The sequence below is a fragment of the Chiloscyllium plagiosum genome, unplaced genomic scaffold (genome assembly GCF_037043375.1).
Source record: "Chiloscyllium plagiosum isolate Xiang-an unplaced genomic scaffold, Cpla_swu_hap1 HiC_scaffold_17, whole genome shotgun sequence".
NCBI lineage: Eukaryota > Metazoa > Chordata > Chondrichthyes > Orectolobiformes > Hemiscylliidae > Chiloscyllium > Chiloscyllium plagiosum.
This window is the reverse complement of record NW_028270155.1, coordinates 37,671,371-37,687,988: the sequence shown is the minus strand read 5'-3', so window position 1 is coordinate 37,687,988 and position 16,618 is coordinate 37,671,371. Positions and strand designations below refer to the sequence as shown.

The following is a 16,618-nucleotide window of genomic DNA, read 5'->3' as shown; positions in this document are numbered from 1 at the left end:
CACAGGTGTTAGAGTATAAGAGTAGGGAGGACTTACTGCAACTGTACAAGACCACCACATCTGAAGTACTGAGAGCAGTTTTGGTGCTGTTAATTACAAAAGATATTATTTCACTGGAGGCAGTTCAGAGAGGGTTCATTAGGATGATGCCTGGTATGGAGGGTTTTATTTTTATAGACTAAGATTAAACTGATTGAGCATCTACTCATTAAACTTTAGAAGGATGGGACGTGATCTCAGTGAAACATATAGAAATTTTGGGGGGCTTGACAGAATAATTGCTGAGAGGATGTTTCCCCGCATTGGAGAGTCTAGGACCAGAGCGCATATTCTCATAATTAAGGGATGCCAATTTAAGACTGAGATAAGAATTATTTTTCCTTAGAGAGTTGGATGTCTTTGGAACTCCTTGTATCAGAGAGCTGTTGGGCAGTGTCCTTATGCATATTTAAGTCCTAGATTCGTGATCAGTTGGAGAATCAAGGGTTATGGGGAAAAGGGAGAAAAGTGGACCTGAGGAGTGTCACATGATTATATGGAATGGCAGAGAAAATTTGAGGGTCTAAGGGCTTTCTCCTGTTCCTAACTTTTAATGAAGTCTCCAGGAGAGACAATCATGGAAAAAGATTGCATCTGGTGAACTTTCTGAAATTGACCAAACAGATGTTTGACTCTCAGATCCACAACAAATTTTTAAAGTGAAGGTAGGTCTGATACTTCATTGGGGTTATGTATCAGTAAAGTTTATTGCTGGGAACTGAGTTGAATTTTTTTTAATGTTGAGATCTTGCCAAATTCTTATTGTTTCAATTTACTGACGATGTAGGTGACACTGGCCGGACCAGCTTTTATTGACCATCCTCTAGTTGCCCTTGAGAGGTTGCTATCAGTTGCCTCCTTGAATCACTGCAATATATTTGTAGACCCATGTTGCCGTTAGGAGCGAGTTCCAGGACTTTGATGCAGCAACAATGAAGGGAAAATGGTACTGTAGTACTTGCAGGTGGTCATATGCCAATGTGTTTGTTGCCCTTGTTCTTCAAGATGATAGGAGGGGATTAGAGTGGTGCTGGAAAAGCACGGCAGTTCAGGCAGCATCTGAGGAGCAGGAAAATCGACATTTCGGGCAAAAGCCCTTCATCAGGATGATAGTCATTTCCATCCTGTACATCTCTATGACTCTATGACCATGTGTTTGAAAGGTAATGTCTAAGGAACCTTCATGTGGGTAGCGAGAGTGCACTTTTTCCTTTTATTTTGAATAATAAAATTATGTTCTAAGTGCATTAACATCCTCAAGTAAATGTGTTCAGTGACTGACCACCCTGGTAACCAAATTGTAAGAATAACATATCTATCAAGCCAGATTTCATTCTGAATTTTGACTTGTCCACCATTGCCATCACCTGGGACATAACACCACAAGAGTTAATAATGTGTTCTTAGAAGTAGGAATAATTTAAATGCAGATGTTTAAAAGCTAAATATTTTGTTTCTTTTGTAGGTACTCTGGAAAAAGCTTAACAGTGATGCACTGTTATTACAACACACTAATAGGCTGGACAGTATGATTTCAGATGCTGTTGCAGATTTCCAACCACAAAGCCATGGCTGTATAACAAAGCATAAATGTGATGAACATATCTTGAAGCAGATAGCAACTCGTTCATTTGTGGATAGCAAAATTGTATCAAAAATGGAAAGATCGGGCTCATTAATTCGGGTTATTGAAAAATTAAGTAAGATTGTGGAGAAAGGAAGATCAAAGCAATATTCTCTAGCTGGTCAAAAGAGGCCTTATACTAATACCGCTGACGCAAGAAGTGCAATATTTGAACATGCTGACAGCTGTGGGAGCACAGCCAAAAAACCTGTGGACATAAACTATGATAAGTTACAGGATGATACCACAATTAGAGAGACTTACTTTAAGACACAAGATTTGCCTAAGAGTTGTAATATGCTAGATCGAAGGACACATAACTCTGCAGATAAAACATACACTTCAAAAAGATTCTGTTGTACTGTTTGTGACTATGTTGCTGCAGAGCAACCAGCTTTTTACGTACACTTACGCAGCCATAACAATGCTGAGATCTATACATGTGAACAGTGCAACTTTGCCACTACTGTTTCCAAAGATCTTGCCGAACACAGATATTTGCACAGGAACCTCACTCGATATCAGTGTAATTTATGTAAATTCAGTTCACTGACTTTTCCACAGTTAAAGGAGCACTTTGAACAACATGGAAAGTCCAGTGAGGTGGTGTTGATGTGTTCTGAGTGTTGTTTTGTTTCAAAAAAGCAGGAGGAGCTTGAAGCTCACATTTGGATCCATCTCGAAGATGCACAGATACAGAGGAAACATTTGCCACAGATTCAGCAGCAATCAGAGTTAAGTACCATAGGCAGTGCAAAATCAGGAGGCGTTGCTTTGGACTCTGAACCAGGCCCAAGAAAGTGGTATACATATGATCAGTACGGCATGTATAGGTGTTTGATTTGCAGTTATGCTTGTGATCGCCAGAGAATGTTAAAAACACATGCATGGAAACATGCTGGTGAAGTTGATTGTTCATATCCAATTTTTGAGGAGGTATCTGAGCCAACTACCTCAGCAGTTTCATCTACAGCTCTCACAACTCATGATGATGAACCAGTTATTGTTTTTTCAACAGCAGGTAAATCAGAAAGTGTGCACTGCACTGGTTCAAATCAGTTGCAGTTTTGTGGTGTGGCTCCAGTTACTGTAATTAACTCATTGGACTGCAGGCCCTCTCTATCTGAGACAACTGTGAAAAGTTCTGATGTTACCTGCTCAAAAGCACCGAGTCCAGCCGTAATGGAAATTGTCGAAGAGGAGTCTCTGATACTGGATTGTGAACATGAAAGCACAATTTCTGATAGCCTTCTTTCTTCCGCACAGAAGATAATTAACTGTAGTTCAAACAAGGTGGGGCATGTCAATGTTATTGTGGAGCGGGTTCCAGGAGCTGGAGATACTGTTCCAGAAAAGCACTTTCTAATGACACCAGACATTGAAGTGGAAAAGAGACTTATCTCTGAAAAGTCTCATGTGATCTATTATGAAGATCCTTCAGAAATGTATCAACAAAGTAACAGTACGACTGAAGTGGAAACTGCTGCCATAGAGTGGAATCCTGACGAAAGTAATAATGTTTTAAAACCTTCTGAACCTGCAGCAGTTGATGAAAATGTTCCACCAGCACGAAGGAGAACCAATTCAGAATCTTTGCGGCTTCATTCATTGGCTGCTGAAGCTCTCGTTGCAATGCCAACAAGAGCACCAGAATTAACCAGAGGGAATGCTAAAAATCCTGAACCTGATACAGGGCAGATAGGTGTAGACGTCAGCACTTCCATTTCTCCCGCTCTCAGTTATTCTCGAGATGGTACTAGTGACTTACAGCTTGATAAAGCTAAATCTGGTTTTTCTGAAGTACCTATCAAAATGGGCATCAGCATGTCATTACTCACTGTAATTGAAAAATTGAGAGAAAGAACTGACCAAAATGCTTCTGATGAAGATATCCTGAAAGAATTACAAGATAATGCACAAAGTCAACCTTCAAATGAACTGGGTTCATCAGGCAACCTAGTGGAGTATATACCCAATACAGAGCGGCCTTACCGTTGTTGTCTCTGCCACTATAGCAGTGGTAACAAGGGGTACATTAAACAGCACTTAAGGGTTCATCGGCAACGACAGCCTTACCAGTGTCCAATCTGTGATCACATTGCTTCTGATAGCAATAGTCTGGAAAGTCATATGATAAACCATTGCAAGACTAGAATGTATCACTGCAAGAGGTGCAGTGAAGCATTTTATTATAAGGTACACTGATTTTAATTACTTAGATATGTTGCAATTAATGTGTGTACGTTGAAACTAAAGTAGAATAAGAGTTATTTATTAAAGTAACTATTATTCGAGTTCTGATACAGTGAAGCAACAGTAAACTGTTGAAAGCCCAGTTTTGATTGTAATAATTTGTAAGTTTGGGAATCTATTCTCTTATTGGAAAAAACACTCACTTTTTAAAAAGTAAGGAAGTTCTACATGTTTAACAGTATTTTATTTGTGATTTGGAGGCTTAATCAAGCTGTGTAAAGAAAATCTTGATCATTATTTAGAAAATGGTGATTTTAACATTGAAAAGTGGTCTCATGCCTTTCAGTGATTACTTCAGTTTTGCTTCTGAAAAATCTGGGTTGTTGAATTTTTAAATCTCATCTAATGCATACTTTGAAGTGATAAATTTGTCTATAAATTTTCAACTTATTATTCTATAAGAACTGCTAAAGTGTTCTGTGAAGGAGTACATCTTTTAATTTTGGCTCCTTGTAGTTTGGTTTCATCTCAGTCAGTTGTTATGGACAAGGCTAGACCACTCAGAACATTCTTAAGCAGGCAGCCCAGACCATAACTTTGCAATTTACCTTGGTAAGTGTACAGTGAAAATTATCCAGAATGAAGTAGCTAGGTTGACTACCAGTTTTAAAACACCCAAATATTTATTCACAAAATTACACAATGAAACACACAGAACAGAATAAAGAACCCCTACAGAATTCAGGTTATTCAAACGAGATTTAATTATGCTGTTCCGAATGTACACAACAGTCCCAAAAAGCAAACTCCCCTTAAAACCCAGTACAAATGGAACATGTGCTTACAGGTTGAAGTTAGAAGGGCAAAAAGAGAGAGAGAGTTTAAAACCATAAGACATAGCAGTGGAACTAAGGCCATTTGGTCCATCGAGTCCACTCCGCCATTTAATCATGGCTGATGAGCATTTCAAAGCTGAAAATGTGTTGCTGGAAAAGCGCAGCAGGTCAGGCAGCATCCAAGGAACAGAAGAATCGACATTTCGGGCACAAGGCCTTCTTCAGGAATGAGGAAAGTGTGTCCAGCAGGCTAAGATAAAAGGTAGGGAGGAGGGACTTGCGGGAGGAGCGTTGGAAATGCGATAGGTCGAAGGAGGTCAAGGTGAGGGTGATAGGCCAGAGTGGGGTGGGGGCGGAGAGGTCAGGAAGATGATTGCAGGTTAGGAAGGCGGTGCTGAGTTCGAGGGATTTGACTGAGACAAGGTGGGGGGAGGGGAAATGAGGAAACTGGAGAAACCTGATGCAATAGATGATGATTGTGGAGGTGCAGGTGAATTTGTGGCGGATATGGCCCCCTTGGGGCCTTGGAGGGAAGTAAGGGGGGAGGTGTGGGCACAAGATTTGCATTTCTTGCGGTTGCAGGGGAAGGTGCCGGGAGTGGAGGTTGGTTGGTGGGGGTTGTGGACCTGACGAGGGAGTCACGGAGGGAGTGGTCTTTTCGGAATGCTGATAGGGGAGGGGAGGGAAATATATCCCTGGGGGTGGGGTCCGTTTGGAGGTGGCGGAAATGACGGCGGATGATCCGCTGTACATGGCGGTTGGTGGGGTGGTAGGTGAGGACCAGTGGGGTTCTGTCCTGGTGGCGGTTGGAGGGGCGGGGCTCAAGGGCAGAGGAGCGGGAAGTGGAGGAGATGCGGTGGAGGGCATCGTCACCTCCCCCCTTACTTCCCTCCAAGGCCCCAAGGAATACTTCCATATCCGCCACAAATTCACCTGCACCTCCACACACATCATCTATTGCATCCACTGCACCCGATGTGGCCTCCTCTATAATGGGGAGACAGGCCGCCTATTTGCGTAACGTTTCAGAGAACACCTCTGGGACACCCGATCCAACCAGCCCAACCACCCCGTGGCTCAACACTTCAACTCCCCCTCCCACTCCACCGAGGACATGCAGGTCCTTGGACTCCTCCATCACCAGACCATAGCAACACGACGGTTGGAGGAAGAGCGCCTCATCTTCCGCCTAGGAACCCTCCAACCACAAGGGATGAACTCAGATTTCTCCAGTTTCCTCATTTCCCCTCCCCCCACCTTGTCTCAGTCAAATCGCTCGAACTCAGCACCGCCTTCCTAACCTGCAATCATCTTCCTAACCTCTCCGCCCCCACACCACTCCGGCCTATCACCCTCACATTGACCTCCTTCCACCTATCGCAATTCCAACACCCCTCCCCCAAGTCCCTCCTCCCTACCTTTTATCTTAGCCTGCTGGACACACTTTCCTCATTCCTGAAGGGCTTATGCCCGAAACGTCGATTCTCCTGTTCCTTGGATGCTGCCTGACCTGCGCTTTTTCAGCAACACATTTTCAGCTCTGATCTCCAGCATCTGCAGTCCTCACTCTCTCCTTGATAAGCATTTCAACTCCACTTACATCCCTGTAGCCCTTAATTCCTTGCGAGATTAAGAATTATCAATCTCTGCCTTGAAGACATTTAGCGTCCCGGCCTCCACTGCACTCTGTGGTAATGAATTCCACAGACCCACCACTCTCTGACTGAAGAAATGTCTCCTCTTTTGCATTCTAAATTGACCCCCTCTCATTCTAAGGCTGTGCCCACAGGTCCTAGTCTCATCGCCTAATGGAAACAGATTCCCAGCGTCGATCCTTTCTATGCCATGCATTATCTTGTAAGTTTCTATTAGATCTCCCCTCAAGCTTCTAAACTCTAATGAATACAATCCCAGGATCCTCAGCCGCTCATCTTGTGTTAGGCCCACTATTCCAGGGATCATCCATGTGAATCTCCGCTGGACACGCTCCAGTACCAGTATGTCCTTCCTGAGGTGTGGGGCCCAAAATTGGACACAGTATTCTAAATGGGACCTAACTAGAGCTTTATGAAGTCTCAGAAGCACACCGCTGCTTTTATATTATAACCCTCTTGAGATAAATGACAACATTACATTTGTTTTCTTAATCATGGACTCAACCTGCAAGTCAACCTTTAGAGAATGCTGGACTAGCACTCCCAGATCCCTTTGTACTTTGACTTTATGAATTTTCTCACTGTTTAGAAAATAGTCCATGCTTGTATTCTTTTCCAAAGTGCAAGATCTCGCATTTGCTCAAGTTGAATTTCATCAGCCATTTCCTGGACCACTCTTCTAAACTGTCTAAATCTTTCTGTAGCCTCCCTGCCTCCTCAGTACTACCCGCCTGTCCGCCTAACTTTGTATCATTGGCGAACTTCACCAGAATGTCCCCAGTCCCTTCATCCAGATCGTTAATATACAAAGTGAACAGCTGCGGCCCAACACTGAACCCTGCAGGACACCAGTTGTCACCCGCTGCCATTCAGAAAAAGAACCTTTTATCCCAACTCTCTGCGTTCTGTCAGGCAGTCAATCCTTAATCCATGCCAGTAGCTCACCTCAAACACCATGGGCCCTCACCTTACTCAGCAGCCTCCCATGAGGCACCTTATCAAAGGCCTTTTGAAAATCTAGGTAGATAACATCCGCGGGTTTCCCTGGTCTAACCTACTTGTTATCTCTTCAAGGAATTCTAACAGGTTTTGTCAGGCATGACTTCCCCTTACTAGATCCATGCTGACTTGTTCTAATCCAGCTTTGCACTTCCAAGAATTTTGAAATCTCATCCTTAACAATGGATTCTAGAATTTTACCTACAACTGAGTTTAGGCTAATTGGCCTATAATATTCCATCTTTTATCTTGGTCTTTCTTGAACAAGGGGGTTACAACAACGATTTTCCAATCATCTGGAACTTTCCAGTGATTTTTGAGCGATTATAACCAGCACCTCTGCTATTTCCTCAGCCATCTCCCTCAGAACTCTAGGATGTAGCCTATCTGGGCCCGGAGATTTATCAATTTTTAGACCTTTTTTTAGCTTTTCTAGCACGTTCTCTTTTGTAATGGCTACCATACTCAACTCTGCCCCCTGCATCTCCTTAATTGTTGAGCTGTTACTCATGTCTTCCACTGTGAAGACTGGCATAAAGTGTTTATTAAGTTCTTCAGCTATTTCCTTATCTCCCAGCACTAGCCTTCCAGCATCAATTTGGAGCGGCCCAATTTCCACTTTTTTTTCCTCTCGTTTGTTTCTTACATATTGAAATAAGCTTTTATTATCATTTCTAATATCACTGGCTACCTTACCTCCATATTTGATCTTCACCTTCTCTCTTTGTTATCCTCTGTTTGTCTTTGTACTCTTCCCAATCTTCTGATCTCCCAGTGCTCTTGGCCACTTTTTAGGCTTTCTCTTTTACTTTGATACTGACTTCCTTTGTCAGCTGTCTAACTCCCCCCCCCCCCCCCCCCCCCACCACCCCCACCTGCGGAAACTCTTTCTTTTCTTTGGGATGAACCTCTGCACTATGTCCTCAATTACACCCAGAAACTCTTGCCTTCGTTGCTGTACTGTGTTCCCCATTAGGTTCTGCTTTGAGTTGATTTTTGTCAGTTCCTGTCTCATGCCCCTGTAATTATCTTTATTTAACTGTAACACCATTACATTCGATTTTGCCTTCTCTCTTTCAAATTGCAGACTGAACTCTACCATATCATGATGACTGCCTCCTAAGTGTTCCCTTACTCTAAGCTCTTTTATAAAGTCTGGCTCATTACATAGCACTAAGTCCAGAATAGCCTGCTCCCTTGTGGGCTCCATCACAAGCTGTTCCAAAAAGCCATCCTGTAAGCATTCCTTGAATTCCCTTTCTTTGGATCCACCTGCAACATTATTCGCACAGTCCATTTGCATATTGAAGTGACCTATGATCACCGTGACCTAGCTTTTCTGACATGCCCTAACTATTTCCTGGTACATCTTGCACTTCTGGTCCTGACCACTGCTGGGAAGTCTGTACATAATTCCCATTATGGTTTTTTTTGCCTTTGTGGTTCCTCAACTCCAATCACACAGACTGCACATCATCTGACCCTATGTCATTCAGCGCCATAGATTTAATTTCATTCTTAACTAACAAGGCAACCCCACCCCCTCTGCCCACCTCCCTGTCTTTTCAATAAATTGTAAATCCTTGGATGTTTAACTGCCAGTCCTGAACCCCTGCAACCTCGTATCTGTGATGCCTACCACATCATAATCATTCACGACGATTTGCGTTGTTAATTTATCTACTTTGTTACAAATACTATGAGCATTCACCTTAATGCTAATTTTCTTGTCCTCATGATTTCCAACATCTCTAGTAATATGTCATAAGTTATGCATCGTTTTTGCTTCATTCCTAGTCTGCCTTGAACTTAAACCCTGCACACATGCATATCTTTCTACTTGGCTCCACAGTCCCTGTTGCTTTCCCTTTCCCTTCTCCCCCAACTCACAAGTTGAAAGTCCTAGTGACCACCCTAGTTCTCCTTTGAGAGAACACTGCTTCCAGATCAGTTCAGGTGGAAATCATCCCATCGGTATCGACCGCCTCGGTTCCATAACTGATGCCAATGTCCCATGAAATGGAATCCCTCTTTCCCACACCAGTCTGTTAGACAGATACTTATTTCCCTAGCTTTCGTATCCCTATGCCAATTAGCACGTGGCTCGGGTAGTAATCCAGAGTATGACCCTCGAGGACCTGTTCTTCAATTTCCTTCCTTGTGCTTAATACTCCCAAACAGGTCCTCCTTCCTAGCCTTGTCTATGTTGTTAGTGCCAACGTGGACCACAACAACTGGATCCTCCCCCTCCCACTCCAATATCTTTTCAAGCCAGTCGGAGATGTACTGCACCCTCGCACTGGGCAGGCAACACACCATGTGGGACTCCCAATCCGACTTGCAAAGGATACTATCTGTCCCCATAATTATAGAATCCCCTATAACCACTTTTTGCACCCCTGTCTTGAATGGCCTTCTGCATTGGTCAGCTGGATCATCCTGTCCACAGCTCTTTCCCTCTTCTGTACAGGGAGCAAAAATCTCATACCTGTTGGACAGGGTCAAGGGCTGAGGCTTCTCCACTCCTGAATTCAGAATCCCCCTACCTGCCTCACTTACAGTCACACCCTGTTGTTCCTGATCACTAACTGAAATTGAATTACTTAATCTACCGAGTGTGACTGCCTCCTGAAACAAAGCATCCAGGTAACTCTCCCTTCCCGGATGTGCCTCAGTATTTGAAGGTCAGATTCCAGATCATCAATTCTGATCCGGAGTTCTTCCAGCAACCAACTCTTGCTGCAGATGTGGTCACTGCCATTCACAATGGGATCAGCCAGCTCTCACATCATACAGCTACAGCACATCACCTATCCAGCCATTCCCATGTATTTAATTAATTTATACAAATTTATGAATTAAATAATTTCTAGTACTTCTCTATGGTCTTATTCAACTAACCAACTAATAGTAAACTTTTAATCAATCACACATTACACAAGAAATATCAATTGAAATACCTTAACTTAGCAACACATGAGAGTCCTTTTTTTTAAGGTTTGAGAAGGAGGGCGGGTGGGAGACATTACACGTGTAGTGTCTCGGGATTCGGCCACTGCCCAAGTACTTACCCAGCAATCCTCTGCACCTCGCTGTGGCCTCTCCTTCTGCTGCTCCTTTAAAACCAGTTCTCAAGCTCTCCCTTCCCGGCAGCCCTCACTTCTCGTCACTCTGTAAAAATGGAGGCCCAGCTCCCGAGGTAAGTCCCTTTTAAGTAGGAAAACTTACCCTTCCCAGCAGCCCTCGCTTCTCTCTGCCCTCGCTTCTCTCTGCCCTCTCTCCTTGCTGCTTTGTGAAATGGTTTGTTTCCACACAGCTTACTGCTGAACTCCCAAACAGTTCTGGACTGAGCTAAACTGCTCAGCTCGAGAGCTGACCACTCCACTTTCATTATACAGGTCACTTCACATGACCATTTTGGCCTGAAGTCTTATCTGTTTATATATAAACAAAAAGGCCTCTCAATACTCTTTAATCTCTGTACCAAACCAGTCTAATTGACACAGAGATGTTCACAAACCCTCTGGAAAAAAAAGGACACAGAATCCTTAAGAAAAGGAACAGCTTTTAGAAAACAGAAACCAGCTTTGTGACACAGTAGATGGCTTATTGCTACTTTGACATTCTGAGCGTCTTTCTGACAGAACCAGCTCCGGAACCATGAGTGTGAGCAACATGGCCCCTCTCACATTTCCTCAACAAATGATGAGAATACTGACTGTAGTAGAGATGGGGAAACTGAAAGCACACAGGAAGGTAATGTGAATATTTATAATTATATTTATGCACATAAAATATACAATAAAATTAGAGGTATTAGATGATTTCTCTTGAAGCTGTAGGTGAAATGAAGAAACTTTGTTTCTGAACTTATGACCTGCTTTCCATTCAGCCATCTGTTCTTTTAGACATAGTCGACAGACCCCTCAGTTCACCCAGTCCATGCCAAACATAATCCCAAACTAAACTAGTCCCACCTGCCTGTTTCTAGCCAATTCCTTCCAAACCTTTTTTATTCATGTACTTACTCAATGGTTGGTAAAGGGTGCAGGTGTCTAAATTGGAAGCAAATTACCTCTACAAAGTTTTTTTTCCTGGCGGTCTTTCAACAGTGATAAACTTTCTTAGCCTTTGGCAAAATAATATCTGTCTGTTTTTGTCAATCAGTATTTCAAACCTTATATCTAGGTATTTCATAGTCTTTTCTTGTCCAGCAGAATCAGTGAGATGGGCCGAGTTGTGTTGGGGTAAAGTGTTTGTTAAATTGTTATATTACGTGAAACATAAACTACAATCCACTGCAAATGTGCCTATTTACGGATTAATTTAGATGGGTTTGGGCTTGTCCAGGCAAGTTACTTGGACAGGCTGTTTATTTCCATACGTTAATAAACCTCAATATCTCAGATTCAAATACTTTTTAAATTTTTCATGTGCTGGTCTGATTCACCAGGGCAGGTGAAGTAAGGCAGGAGCTGTCAAAGTGAGCACTTAAGTACTCTTACAGCAGTACTTGTGGACCAATAGGAACGGGTCTGCTTCCTATTTTTGGTCTCTCACTCACACGTTGTAGTTTTCAACCTTACGAGATTATTTAAACTCCACACGGTTCTCCTTTGTTTCCTGAGATTTCTGGCCCGCACCAACTTGCTTGTACTTTACAGATAACCCCTCCCCTCCAGCATTCCAGATGCCCTCACCTTCCCTGCAAAACTTATTCCACATACCTCTTCCCTTCACATCATAATCTCCAATAGCCTGACAGTCTTTCAGTCTGGTGGGAATGGAAGTAAAAGAACAGTTCTAATAACAAAAACAGAAGTTGCTGCAAAAGCTCAGCAGATCTGGCAGCACCTGTGAAGAGAAATCAGTATTAACGTTTTGGGTCTGCTGACACTTTCTCAGAAAGGTCCTTTTCCAGCAACTTATGTTTTTGCTTCTATTTACAGCGTTCATGGTTCTTTCAGTGTCAGTTCTAATAACATCCTGCCCTTAAATTCAATGAGACCTTTGCAAACTGAGTTTCTGGATTTGCCAGCAGCTGACACGTATTATCACCACCTGTAAATATCAGCATCAGTGTTGTGCTGGGTTGATTAAGCACACTCAGTGTCCTAGAAAGAGTTTGTAAGGGGGCTTATTCTTGTCTGTCAACTGTTTCCAAGCCATGAAATAAATCTCCTTTTTTGAAAGCGCTGAAAGGACGCTCTAACAGCTGACTTAAATATACAGGTAGTTCTTATATAACACCATGGTTGGGTTCTTGTGCAACCCCAGCTGAAAGAAAAATTGCACTTTAGGAACAATGCTTAAAATGTTGACAATGTAATCATGTTACAGCCAACACGTTTTTAAAGTTCATGCTTTAGAAACAGCATTCCCAATTCATCAATTGCATTACAAAACACATGTTATAGCAGAACAGCTTGTATAAATGCTGTGGATTAAATAACATAATTGCATAAGCTCAAAGGATGACTTTATACGTGTTAATGATCATTATCCTCTACATAATTATGATCAGTGGCCTTGAGATCACTCCCCTTCCAATTCATATAAATGATCTGTAATATATAGGGAAGCACTGTGGCTCAGTGGCTCACTGCTGCCTCACAGTGCCAGGGACCCAGGTTCGATTCCAGCCTCGGACGACTGTCAGTTTGGAGTTTGCACATTCTCCCCATGTCTACGTGGGTTTCCTCCAGGTGCAGGTTAGGTGAATTGGCCATGCTAAATTGCCCATAGTTTTAGGTGCATTAGTCAGGGGTAAATATAGGGTAGGGGAATGGGTCTGGATGGGTTACTCTTCGGAGGGTCAATGTGGAATTGTTGGGCCAAAGGGCCTGTTTCTATACTGTAGGGAATCTAATCTTAAAAAAAAATTAGTAAATCCCTTTATTAATTTTTATTGGGTATCCCACTGCATAATATGTTTTCCAAAATACAAATGCTGAGAGAATGAACTATCTTAAGATGTTATAAGCAATGAAAAGTGTTTACTTGTTTCAATGTATGCATTTCATGTACATGCATCAGCTTTAGGTTTCAGTCTGCTATAGCAGTGCAGCTACAGAATGCTGAATAGTATGAGTCTCATGTTGTAGCCACTGATGGAGTAATGGCTTCAATATTTTGGCAGTCTAATTTCCATTCACAAAAGCAGGATCATAACCTTTTTTATGTCTTTTGGAAGAGAATTGGCTTGCAGACTTTACTAACTAGAAGTGAAGGTGATTGATAATTTTGCATCCAGCTACCTTTTTTAATAGTTCCATTGAAGTCTCTTTCAATCTGAGTGCCATTCAAGGCTTTTATTTGGTTAATGTTAATGTCTGGTGACCCTTCCTCAGAACTGAGCTTTTCCAACAACTTCTGGGGTTTTTTCTGACTCACAGTATCTGCAGTTCTTTTAGCTTTTATTTTATTGACCGCTTTCTCAGTTTATTCATATTTGTTGGTTTATATCAATGTTGGAATATATGCACATGGATGTTTGATTCTATCAGTTAAGTTTCATGTGCACATAAACTTTCATTCCTTTATCTTTAATTGCTTACTAACTGAAGTAATTCTAACTACATGTGACTATTTGTTCAGTAAGGGTCAGAAAGGCAACATTACCCAAAAAAATCTGAGAGGATGATAGCAAAAATCTTGTAGCTTTATGATTGATCAGCTTTGTGTTCTGAATGCTCACACTTGTCATGAACCACCACCACCATCCCTCACAAAACAAACCTTGACTTGGTGAACTGCATTAGCACTATTGTTTATGCATTAAGTAATTAAAAGATACCTGTATCATGGAAAATGTCCTTCTAAATTTTGGTTAATGACCTTGTATAGCAATTCAGAGTTAAAACAGTCAACAATTCTACCATTAATTCTTTAACTCCTTTTTATCTAGAAATACTGTCAGCTCAGAAGCTGTACAAATGCGATGTGTGTGACTACACAAGTTCAACATATGTTGGTGTGAGAAACCACAGAAGAATCCACAACTCTGATAGACCGTACAGGTTTGTGCAACTTGCAAAATACATCGAGCCAGCTTTTCATTGATACAACACAAGATGTATTCATTTCATTGTGCCTGGGTTGACTGTTTAGTAGAGCTATCCAACCAGCTATATTCTCCTGCTCTTTGCCTATGACCTTAACTTTTCTCTTTGAGTATTAATGTGATTCCCATGAAGAGTTCATATTGAACTTCCTCTGCACTTTAGCACGGTACATTCCAAGTCACCTTAGCTTGCCCTCTAAGAAGGTTTCCTCTTGTCACATTTGTTTTCCCAATCACTTCAATCTCTCCTTTGGCTACTAGCTTTTCCACCCCTGAAAATAGTTTTTTATTTACTCAATCAAAATCATTCATTTTCAAAATGAATTTATCAGTTACCTTGTACTCTTCTCTGATCCAAAGATGTGCATAACTGGTACCGATCAAGTAAATCTGCAAAAGCCATATCTTTGTATGCTTCTGTATTTTTGAATGGGAAAAGGTCTGTTTTAAAATCTGAAAATTGTGGAGGGGATTGCTGCTTTGGTAGCTTGTTTTTAAGTGCTGTTTAAACCATTATTTGTTCACCCAGTGGAACAATTTGAAGACAAACTGACAGTAAGGAATTGTGTACAAAATTAGGTTCAGCTAATTGGTCTGTGGGATGAAGACCAAGTACTTCTATCCGCCAACAACTATGTGATTGACTCCCAGTTCTTCTGATATACAGTATATCAATGATCTAGATCTTGGTATATAAGGGACAGAAGACCCTGAAATTAGAAAGTATTATAAACTCTGAGGAGGGCAGTGTGGAGCTTAAAAGGACATTAACAGGTTGGTGCAGTGGAAACATAGGTATTTGATGAAGTTCAATGCAGAGAAGTGTGAGGTGATGCACTTTGTCTTTCAATGTTCTTTCTACCAATGTAAAAATGGGGATACAATTCTAAAGGAACAGGAGGACTTTGGTGAACATGTGGACAAATCAATGAAAGTGTCAGGATAGTTGGAAAGAGCAGTTCATAAAGCATACAGTGGTCTTGGCTTTATTAATAGAGGTAAGAAGGTGGTGTATAAAACATGTTAGACCTCACCTGCAGTATTGTGTGTAGCTCTGGGTGCACTGGAGAGAGGGCAGAAGTGATTTACAAGAATAGCTCCAGGAATGAGAAACTTCAGTTCTGAAGCAAAATTGAAGAGGTTGGGCCACTTCTCCTTGAAGAGAAGAAGGCTGAGAGGAGACATGATGAACATTTTCAAAATCATGTCCAGGCTGCATAAAGTAGATCGAGAGAAGCTGTTCCCACTTGTAAAAGGAATGAAACAGAGAGCATAGATTTAAGGTGATGCAAAAGAAGGTGATCTGAGAAAAAAAACTTCATCTCACATTGAGTAGGTTAGCATATGGAATGCACTGTCGCAGAAATGTGGTAGAGCCAGGTTCGATTGAGGCATTCAAGAGGGCATCAGATGATTATTTGGAGAGAAGTAGTGTGTAAGGGTGTGGGGATAAAGCTAGAGATTGACAAGAGGTCATGGTGTTCATTTATTGAGCATGGTGCACTGAATAGCCTCCTATGCCATAACACATCTGTGATCCTATGCGGTAGCTGAACAGCTTGTGTGCATGAACGATATGGCTAGAAGCTGTTGGATGACTGGAAGAGAGAGTGATGTGCTTTCCTCTGCAGCAAAAATACATAAAGCCTGTTTATTGTCCGACATCTGTTGCATTAAGATGTTGTTTTTAACAATGCATCAGAGATGTATTGTAAACCATTCGTTCTGTGCCTCCTGTGAACAAATGAAAGTATCTGGAGAAGAGAGATCAAGGAGCAGCTAGTTGCAGCAAGCCAAAGGGATCATCTCAGTGAACCCTGCAGAGAGGGAGCTTTCCAGTTTTTTTGCTATCCAAGACTCCTTTTTTTATCCAGAGTCTTTCTGTGTGTGTATGTGTGTGTGTGTGTGTAAAAAGAGTTTTATAATGGGGTTAGACTTTTAACTAATAAAGAGATATTTCAACTGTTCATATATGTCTACCTTTAGTTAAAACTGTTTCTAATAAATAGTAATTCTTGTAAGTGCAGAAACCTAATGCCCTTCGGGAGAACATCACTGCACACTTCTCTACAGTCTGAAAAACAATCCACTTCTTTTTGTCCTTAAATCAATCCTTTCACCAATCTACCAGTTCTTTTTATGCCATAGGCTTCAGTTTTGCTAACATTTTGCCGACTGATACACTGATTTTGTTAATGCAAGTTAGCTA

At 41.7% G+C, this 16,618-nt stretch overlaps 1 protein-coding gene across 1 annotated transcript in view; it reads left to right on the top strand.

Annotated features, from left to right (window-relative positions):
• Positions 1-16,618, top strand: part of znf507 (zinc finger protein 507) — a 60,344-nt gene that overhangs the window by 30,895 nt on the left and 12,831 nt on the right. Inside the window, exons 2-4 of the mRNA XM_043706845.2 lie at positions 1,505-3,859; positions 10,991-11,102; positions 14,254-14,365. Coding sequence (XP_043562780.2) covers positions 1,568-3,859; positions 10,991-11,102; positions 14,254-14,365 — 2,516 coding nt within the window. The 5' untranslated portion in view covers positions 1,505-1,567. The remainder of the gene's footprint in view (positions 1-1,504; positions 3,860-10,990; positions 11,103-14,253; positions 14,366-16,618) is intronic.